General features: G+C 40.1%; 1 protein-coding gene across 2 annotated transcripts in view; it reads left to right on the forward strand.

Moving 5' to 3' along the window:
• GFRA3 (GDNF family receptor alpha 3) overlaps positions 1–9,147 on the forward strand; it is a 92,122-nt gene extending 82,975 nt beyond the window's left edge. Inside the window, exons 6-8 of one of the 2 annotated variants that reach the window (XM_077472347.1) lie at positions 1,546–1,680; positions 4,036–4,127; positions 8,373–9,147. In XM_077472347.1, coding sequence (XP_077328473.1) covers positions 1,546–1,680; positions 4,036–4,127; positions 8,373–8,519 — 374 coding nt within the window. In that variant the 3' untranslated portion in view covers positions 8,520–9,147. Of the gene's footprint in view, positions 1–1,545; positions 1,681–4,035; positions 4,128–8,369 lie in introns of both variants that reach the window. The other variant, XM_077472346.1, reaches the window with a different exon arrangement.
• Positions 9,148–10,835: the final 1,688 nt, after the last annotated feature.

Below are 10,835 nucleotides of genomic sequence, written 5' to 3' on the forward strand. Positions count from 1 at the left end.
AGACAGGACGCAGATCACTGTGCGGCGATCTTACTGGGAATTTGGAGCCGGTACCTGTCAAAACCAAGTACCCGCTCCCCCCAAAAAAGTGGCAAATATGGCACTGGAGGGGGGGCTGTGAACAAGCGGAGCTTCCCCTTTTGGGTGGAGCTCTGCTTTAATTTTTTTTACTTTTTTTAAAACCTTTTTTTAATCTCTGGTACATGTTCCCCAGAGAACACCTGTCAGGAACCATGAAACAGACAGAGACAGAAGTACAATCAAATCACACTTGTTTATTAATAAAAATAAAAAGGTAAATAGGAAAAAACGTAGTCAAGCATAGCCAGAGTCCAGTAGTCAGATCGGGTAGTCAGCCAGTCCAAAGTTCATAAACCAGATCGGGTAATCAGCCAGTTCAGACGTAAGGGATCCAAGGAGAGCAACTGCAAGCAGGATAGAAGCCAGGAGGGATGTCAGGAAGCCAGTCTTGAAACAAACAGCAGGAGATGGTTCCTAGTGATGTGACCAACGCGAAGGCAAAGGAAAGAGTGAGCTGGAAGGCTTTAAATAGGCAGGGCAGACAAGCATCATTGAGAACAGCTGGTGACTGTGGAAAGAGAAGAGAGCTGACAATTAGTCGACAGCTGAGCGGCCAGCCCAGAGGAGGAAGGGCTAAGCCAGCCCTGACAACACCCCTTCCTCCATGCCATTAATCAGCAGCCAAACACCCCTATAAAAATACAAGAATGCCCATTGGCTGCAGTTAGTAGAGAGGGGGACTCTGGTTGCTCCAATAGAAAGCTGGCTTTGCAGGGTGCTGGCTGCATTCACATTGTTGGGGTTCCATAAATTAGGAACTCGCACCACTTCACTGAAAACAGAGCTCCAAGGTAGCTGAGATCACCACTCAGTGCAGGCAGGTGTAAAATCGCATAGTCCTAGGTACAAAACAGCTATAGAAGATTACTGACCTTTAGTTCACTGATCTCCTCTGCACACAGTGAACCCACAAGTGCTTGGTCCTGAGCACTTGCAGGTTCTACACTCAAGTACAAAAGAGCATTCCTCCAATACTGCAGCAGCAGTAGAAGTGGGAAAAGAATAGGTGGGAGAATGTAGTTAGTATCATGGGCATGAGTAATAAAAGTGAAAAGATACAGGGGGATGGGTGCCAGGTATTAAAATGATAGAAAATGTGAAAAGGTAGTGGTGGACAGGTTTAGGTTGGGTATTGTGTGTTTGGTTGGCAGAAAAAAACATCTCTATGAGGACTGATCCAGTTAATTAAACTGTTTAGAGCTGTGAGTAATTACGATAATTCTTATAATGTGGAAGATCACCCTGTAGGAGCATCAGGTACTCACTGAGTCTGACCTCTGAATACAATTGGCAGTCAGCAGTTCTTGCAACAGACATTAGTCAAACCTACCACAGCCACCAGAACCTAGTGTCATGTCCTGTGGCTGAGAAGAGATTCTATACTACTGTTATGTGACAGTGCTTGAAAGTGTTCAAGTGTCTTTAAACAATAGCATTACTGACGTTGTTTTATGTTCTGCATAGGTACTGTAATGACCCCAAACTTTATTAATAACTCGACTATGGAGACATCCCTGTGGTGCAATTGTGAAGGAAGTGGAGATCAGGAGGATGACTGCAAGAACATTCTCTCAATGTTCACATGTAACAAGTGTCTTAGTAAGTGCAAAGGTCAAATGCTGCTCCAATATTTGTACTAGGTAACAAAATTCCAAAAATTAGAGCCGGTAACTCCAATAATCCTTATTATAGGTTTTATCGATACATGAAAGTGAGTAACAAATACAAGGGCTTACGCTTTTCGGCAAACAAGCCTTGGTCACAACACAAATTTTAAGATAAAAAAACAAGACATATTTTCACAAATAAACTCCACCTTCTAAGTGATTAACTCATTAAATCACATAATTAAAAGAATCAACAGACCAGGTGTAGCAATTAGTAAATCAGTGATGAAAGACTTATTGTGGCAATGGATATATATATAAGACATAAATCTGGACAGTCAGCTGAATAAAAGAAGATAAAATATACAAAAGAGTCACCATTATAGAGACTAATTTGAGAAATAAATCTACATCATAACGAGAGATTAAACCAGTGGACATCCTGGTCTGGAGGCTAAAAATCCACCAAACCCCCCTCTCTATGAGTTTGCGGTGAATGTCCCCACCCTTAGGTGATTTTTTAACATTTGCCAAACCACAAAAAGCAAACCATCTTATGTTGCCAGAGTTTACATACTTAAAATGCTCGGAAACATGGGATACATTTTATCTTTGGCATAAGAAGCTCCATGGAAATGTTAATCCATACTAGGTAGTTTTACATTTCATGAATTGTATTTTATAAAGACTATTTGATTAACCAAATAAATAGGTGGGATGAATTGTAATTGGCTGGATGAGGACCTTGTTGTTTCCCCTATAGAAATCTGCGGTTTTCAATGCATACCTGCACTTGAATGCCTTTGGTCTGCCTCTGCTATGAATAAAGTTTAAAAGACAAAAAAAAAGAAAATAAGGAAAGAACAGAAATGTCCAACGTGTATATACAATTATGTCATTATGGAATTTACACACTTTATTAGACTTCAAATGTGGAAACATGTCATACTTAAAGGGCTTGTGAAATCTGTTGAAAGCTTAAAGTACATCAGGAAAATCCCTGTAGAGCTATCTTGCCGTGACCAGAGGGACTTCAGCTAGAGGATTAGAGAATATTCTTAGATGCTGAAAATACTCATGCAGTTAGATATTGTATGACCTCTAAGAAGCACCATAGTAGCTGTTATGTGTATTTAAAATTTTCTATCCTGTCATGGCTTTCACCTCTATTACTTTCTGTGGATCTTTTTAAACAAAGACAATATAATCAAGCCAGTAAAAATAATCGGACTGCTCTGTAGGTCTAAAGATGGCCATACGCACATATCTTTTTCATTCAGCTTTTGGGCTGAACAAACAAATCTGACAGATTCCTTTATGCACAATCAATGGCACCACCATCTGTCAAGATACCCAAACAGTGACTACAACCAATTGGATGCAGGCACTGTTCGGTTGACAATTATCTACATGGCTCCTTCATGAGTGTGCAAATTGGGCCACCCACAGAGTGAATTTTGGCTGGTTCATCAGTAACTGGCTGAAATTAGCTTAACACATGGCTAGTTTAAGGTAGCCAGTCTTAGTCTGGATTCACACCTATGCAGTTTTAGTGCTTTTTGCATTTTGTAGACTTGCACTACAGTCCATTTAACATGGTTTCCTATGGAATACGTTCTGTAGTGCAAATCTGCAAATTGAAAAAAGCACTAAAACTGCATAGGTGTGAATCCAGCCATACACTGCACCAACTTAACTCCACCTATTACTTAAAACACAGTTTACTTAAATTTTACTATAATTTTACTATAATTTAACATGATTTCCTGTACAATGCGTTTTTTGGAGATTAAAAACAATAAAAAAAAACACCTGAAGAATGCAAGAAGAATGCAAGATTATTTACTATTTAAACTGAAGCAAGACAATTGTTTTCCTAATTAAAGCATTTGCCTATTAAAAATGCAAAGGTATACATTCAAAAGCACCATATTGCATTAACATTGGCATTGCAATTAAATCCTTTAACAAATCACTTTCTTTTATGAATAATACCATTTAATAAAGTCACATGTGATTACAAAATTTACAGCAGATATTTGTGTTGGTTATTGGGTACAGTTGACCATTAGTCATGTCTGCTAATAACGAGTTCATGTGTTGCAAAGCACTGGTCATGGCTGATAGATATCTGCATTGCCAGCAAATTGCTTGCATGGTAAATGTACTCAGATAATTATCCCTATCTGAAATTATATGCAGTTGCTATACTGTCAAAAACTTTTCCTTGTCAAACATTAGGCTGCAGTTGCCTGAGCCATTTTGTTCATCTAAATCGAGAGTAAGAAGTGATGCTTGAAAAACACCTAAATGAAAGTAATATATTAGTTTCTGCATCTTCTTTCAGAAAGCGCAATTATGATGGAGATTAATAACAGCAATGCAATAGATATGGATTCTGAACTGGCAAATCCTTTCCCAGATAATGATTCCTGTCAGGTGAGAGATCATTTTTGCATAAAAAAAAAGTCTTCTTTTTGAGTGTTATTTATAAGATGTGGCCACTATCCAAAAGGGATTACACATGCAGCATTATACATTTTGCATTAGAACTTTCATTCTCTGTGTAAGGTTGTCAGGGTGCCTTTCTATTTCACTCTGGGTTATATGCAGCTAGCTTCAGGCTATAGGACACTGGCAAAAAAAGCTGATGACACATTTCCCATAGAACTCATCCCTTTTTATTGGATAGTTTCATTGGGTGATGGATCTTTCTCTTTGCTGAGAAAATCTTACCTCCTAAAATGGAAGCTTTTATTTCTTTCTGTGAATCTTTTTCCATGTCGATTATTCTATCCAAACTTGGCTGCACCATAGACACTTTTCTGCAGCTTCCAGATTGATTGCTTGGCAGTGTCTAGGGGGACTGCATGTGGACCCCGCCACATGGAAGATGTAGGGCTGGACTGTAATGTTACTTTCAACAATGGATAATGCTGTGGGTCCAGTGCTGCAGGGTGATCTGCCTGGTGCAGATCCCAGTCTCTAAGGACGCCTGTGGAGGTACTGTATTCTCATCGTAGAGAGGGAATCCAGGAAGAGGTTAAATCCCCCTCACTTAAGGGTATTCTCACTGCTGTTTCCTTGTGGAGTGAAGTGAGTTTTGGATGACAACGGTTAACATTTTGGCACCCTTGTTATGTATGGAACCTTGTCGTACTGGAGGACACCTGCAGTTGGCACTGTTGCTCCTGATTCTGTTATACTAAGTGTCTCTCTACTGCACCCGTTCAGTGAGTCACTATGGTGTGTACATAGCCTGTGGCGCATACAGAACCTTTGTGGTATATCAGGTTAGAGGCAGGTTGTGCATGGTCCTTCCCCGCCACTTTGGATTTCATATGCCAACCAATGCACATCTCCTGGTCTTCTTGACCACAATATTGGCTGTGACATTTTGTGTTCTTGGCCTGCGTACATGTGCTTTCTCTGCGGTTAAGACCCAAGGTATAATCTGATGGCATCCCAATTCTAAATCTGTCTTCCTCCATGGCCTTCAGCCATGCCAGATGCCTCCCTCCTTTCCAGGGAGAAATTTCTGCTACAATGTCTGAGTTCATGGGCCTTGTCAAGACCATAGACAGTAGAGGATTACAAATATTGCCCTTTAGCCTCCTCTCCTAGCTCAATTTTTGACTTTGCCAGTGATCACAAAGTGGTTTCTGAGAAGGTAGATAATACAGATGAGGATCCCTCACCCTCAGAGGCATTGGATTAAGAGGACACTTCTAGTACAGATATTCCTTCCAAGCTAAACAAAACTATAGCTACTGTTACTGTAAATGCTTTTGTCTAGTGTTGAAACAGGCTCTGCTCACCCCAGGGAGTCCAGTAAGGGATCTTCAAAAATCATGGTTTATTCACTTGTTGAGCTTGTCCTGTGTGAGGACTGGCCTCTCCCCGAGAACATTTTCTTTCCTCCAAAGCTTTTCCCACAACAGTATCCTATTCTCTGTAAGTGGGCACTTCCTGTGGCAAATTCTGCAATTTCCAACCCTAATTAAAGCTCTTTAAAGTTCCCTTCCAGGAAAAATAAAATTCTCTCTAGCAGTGGGTCTGCACTCACACTGCAAGAGTTAAATGCTCTTTTTGGTTTAGGGGACAGAAAAAGCAGCTTTACTTGCCCGATCCTCCACTTCCCTGGCAGACATGCTCTGAGCGGTGGACTGTTTCTCTGAGTTCTCTTGTCCAATGCAAGGCTATAGGTTCTGCATCAATCTTAATGTTGCCAGAGGCCATCTGACCACCAGAGCATGGAGGAGAAGAGTCTAGGCAAAACTCATACACTGTCTGGAGGAGCAAAGGATCAGGTAGGTAAGACTGCTTTTCCAGTCCCCTAGACATTAACAAACGTTTACCCTTTGCAGTACAGAGGCTGCCCCACTGCAAGGGGGATTAGGTTTTCCCTGGAATTCATTTTTATAGCTCTTTTCCCCCTAGCAGGTCCAACCCTGCCACTTGTGGTTGCTTGAATGGCTGTCTGTCAGGCCATCTGAGTGCTTGTTTTGATCCCTCCTTATACAAGTACATCAGGGAAATTAAAAGAAGCAAGAATACTGTCCTAACCCAGGAAAAAGGAAACTAGCCCCTCTACGAGTAAGTCATTTACTTCTAATGATAGGAAAAGTCAGGGCCAGACTCTTTTAAAAAGGACAGGGCCGTACTCTACTTAGTATGGTGGAATTACAATTTGGCACTGGAGCCTCAATTGTGGAACATTTTCACCATGATTGCAAGCCTGTTGGGCTTGGGTGCAGTCCTGGACACCCAAGCTTGCCTTCCCCATCAGCATTATGGAAACTAGAGTTCTTTGGTTGTCCCTTTAATGCTGTACTTCTCTTCTGCAAGGAAGCCTGATGCAACCAAACAAGTGCATCTTGTTCCTCCATTGCTAGGTGAATAAGACAAATTATTGTAGAACCCTATATCCTTGTTATGGCACATTCTACCATGTCTGTTAGAGCTTTATTGGCTTTTCTGCCTCAGGCATCTGTTTCTCAGATTTCCAAAGTTGCCCCCTGGACTTCTGTTCACACATAGGTTGAGTTCTACCTGTTGAATACATAAGCCCTTTTTTGACACCAGTTCAGCATAAGGTGCTGCTCTCTGAGTTTTTCAGGCTTCTTTAACTGCTAGTCATCATGTGGTCCTGGTGTAATTTCATTTTTGTCCATTGTGTTTTTTATTTTTTCCTTTTTTGTTCCCTTTAGTTATACATAGTGATCTGGCTGGTGATACTCATAGGTGGGGATTTACTAAAACTTGAGAGTGCAAAATATGGTGCAGCTCTGTAACGAAACCAGTCAGCTTCCAGGTTTTATTGTCAAAGCTTAATTGAACAAGCTTAAAGTGGAAGTAAACTCCCCTATCGGTTTCATCCACGGAAGCTGCCATCTTCGCCTCTGTTTAATCTTCAGCTGCCACGGTGCTGCACATGTGATCCGTTACGAAATCAGCCATTGGGTGGTTTGACAGTTTGGTTGAGAGCACAGCCAATGTGTAGTTAGCATTCCTGGCATGCCGTTTTTTTTAAACTGTTTAAATCGATGGGTTTACTTCCACTTTAAGTTGAAGCTGATTGGCTACCATGTACGGCTGAACCAGATTCTGAGTGTTCCAGTTTTAGTAAATCCCCCCCATAGTGTCCTAGGGTGACAGTGCTCACCTGCTGCACGGTATCTATGGAGTAGCAACATTGTCTCCATAGGTTTCTTTCCTGATTTCTACTACATAAATCTCCACCTCTTCAAATCTCCATTGCACAGGGAGGACATGTAGTTAACAGAAGCTAGCTAGGAAAGTTGGTAAGATAGTTATATTTGAATTTCGTGCACAGAAAGTAACAAGGACAAAAGATTTCTGGCAATGGGAATATTTAAATAATTACATAAAATGTTCTTAGATTTAAAAAAGCAAACAAATGCAGCCACTTCATCTAAGGACTGGTAAGCTGCAAAATATTACATTTTTTCTCTTGATTCTGGTTGTACTTTAATCCCATGGTAATTTACTGCATTCTAGGGTAGCAGAGCAAATTGTACTGTGTCAAATGCTTTTTTGCCTGGCAGTTATTTTCAGTAATGCATGAACAATATGAAATATTTTTTTCAGTCTATTTTTATTCTTATTTCTATATGTACATTAGCTATCCTAATTTTTGCACCCTTGCTGTTTCTATGATATAGGCAGAACATCTACTAGGTCCCAGGAGCTACTGAGGGCTTAACAATTGCTTATGTTATATATAATACGATGACGACTACATACAACTTTAGCATACCTCCCAACTTTTTGAGATAGGAACAGGGGACACCTATTAGCAAAAGTATGTAAGCAAAGGACACACACCCTGCCACACCCCCTTAAAGAAGAATTATACAAAAACATTTTTTTGTACAACTACTATTTCTTTATATTGGCTTTTGAAGTTTACAAATGCAGCAATTTAGAAATTGGATGAAAGGTTTAGCACTGGGAAATACTTTTTGAAAGATAAATAGTGCATTTTATATACAACTATATAGACCAGACCAAAAAAAGGGACAAATGAGATGGAAAGAGGGACAGAGGGACAGTTGGGAGCTATGCTAAAGTGATGCTTGTGGTGATAAGGTATATTATTTATTTGTTTCAAATTACTTTTTATTAAAGTATATTATTTATTTATATTGTACCATTCAGCAGGTGGAAGACGGACGCACCATGAAAGTCCTTCCTGTCATGACAAAACAGGAATTAAATACAGAATCTGGAGGTTCCTCTCTGAATACAACTTTGATACTGCTCAGTACAACATTGTTTATCATTTTGAAAGTTATGCTATCTATATGAGCTTAGAGACACTGCATCTAAGATGAATGCTACAGAACAATCATTATGGACATGTTGGTTTTGGCTCTCCATCTGGGTTAGAAAGAAACACCTGAAAAATTCATCAGTATATGAGCTGTGTTTTTCAACCTTGTACTAAATCACTGCAGACGAAGACATGGAGATCAACTGGCTTGTGTCAACAACTAATGGCCACCCACGTCAAAGACTTGTGAAAAGCAAGACATCTAGAGAAGGCGTGGAGTGGCCATATATCTATATATTATTTGTGTTCTACTGTAGCCAGTACACTGCTTGGGACCTGGCAGGCAGCTTGTTTTACATTTACACTGACTGGTAATTCTACTAGAAAGACGGTGATGCAACAGGAACATTTATGGACACTGTGTTGATCTAAAAAAGAGCTGAATCCTGTTCTGCTTCTGTAATTTCAGGCTGTAGTTCCTAATATTAATCATATAACCTGTAGACATCTATCAATTGTAAAAACTGAGACAGAAACATCTGTGTAATTTTCCTAAATCACACTAGAAAGCTAAATATTATATGACTTTTAAGGTTGTAAAGTAGATAGATGAAGTCGCGCTACGGACTAGTTCCTTAAAAGGTAAAATAAATACTTGAAAAAGAGAGAAAAGCCTATAAATTACTAAAGAAATTACTAAAGGGTTGAAGCTGCCTGTGCCTAGAACCTCCACCCTTAAGTAAGAGGAGGAGGTGAAAGATAGAGAATTAAGGATGGGCTGTGGAGCTAAAACCCTGTGCATGGGCAACTCTGTGCATACAAATATGTGCTTTGGATATAACCGTGCTAGCAAATATTACTTATCTATATCTATATAAAGTGCTGGTGCTACCGTACAGTGTGTGTACAGTGCTGCATATATATTCTACTAGTTGTTGTAAGTATCACATACATAAAAAATTCAAACTAAACAGGAAATTACAATTATGCAAAATTGCTGTATAAAAGTGCAAATCAATTGTTCTCAGCAGTCCTATAAAGAATCGTGCAACAACATGCGCAAACAAATGCATTTTTTGCACATGTTGTTGCACGATTCTTTATAGGACTGCTGAGAACAATTGATTTGCACTTTTATACAGCAATTTAGCATAATTGTAATTTCCTGTTTAGTTTGAATTTTTTATGTATGTGATACTTACAACAATAGTAGAATATATATGCAGCACTGTACACACACTGTACGGTAGCACCAGCACTTTATATAGATATAGATAAGTAATATTTGCTAGCACAGTTATATCCAAAGCACATATTTGTATGCACAGAGTTGCACATGCACAGGGTTTTAGCGCCATAGCCCATCCTTAATTCTCTACTTTTAAGGTTGTGTTCACATCCATGCGGTGCACTAGTACACGAGTGTTGCCGTATGCTTTTACACGTGTTACCGTGCATTGAGTTAGGGCAGCTCATTCATCTGAATGGGTTGCCTACCACATCTAAATCGCACCTAGGAAGTGTATGACTTTTTTTTTTTTTTTATTGCTCCACACCAAAACAAATGATACTTTATTACCATAAATTTTGTCACACCATTTCTCACGCACTTTAGCAAGGTGCATTACGAGTCCATTAAAATGCTTGCAGTTGTGAGCATGTCCCTGCATTGCACAAGTGTGAACAGAGTCTAAATATGTCCAAGACAGTGTTAGTTATCTTTTGATAAATTGCAGTAATATTTCTTTTCTGCTCTGAAACCTCTGAAAAGGAACTATAGGTGGCTACAGACCTCAGATGACAGCTGGCTGTGCATGTATGATTTGGCTATAATATTTCTTCTACAAACAGTTTTTAATTCAAAAACATTTAGAAAACTTGTAGGTTTGATCTACGAGGGAAAGAGAGATATCACTTTATACCCTGAGAATTGTTGGCCCAGGTATGTTTGCTGGGGTGAATAATGGCATTCAGACAAAATTGTCACATACCTGCAGCATCTTCTAATACCCTAAAATTGCTGTTAAAGAGGAAGTAAACCCTGATGGGTTTACTTCCTCTTTCATTCCCTGCAAAGGTAAAGCATAATGGACTACTATGCATTGCATAGTAGCCCATTATGTGTCACTTACCTAAAACAGGAGCCAGCGAAGTCACCGCTGTCCCCTGTAGTCCGGTGCATCCATCTTCTCGGTGGGTCTCGCCGCTCCGCCGCTGTCATTCGGCGAAGCCGTGTGACGTCACTCCCACGCATGCGCATGGGAGCCGCCACGCGTGGCATATCGCCGTTGACGGGTGCCGCGCTCAGTGCGCCTGTGCGCCGCTGTCTACGTGCATGCGCCGTAGACAGC

The sequence above is a fragment of the Lithobates pipiens genome, unplaced genomic scaffold (genome assembly GCF_037356315.1).
Source record: "Lithobates pipiens isolate NorthernLeopardFrog02 unplaced genomic scaffold, aLitPip1_a1.2 Scaffold_8, whole genome shotgun sequence".
NCBI lineage: Eukaryota > Metazoa > Chordata > Amphibia > Anura > Ranidae > Lithobates > Lithobates pipiens.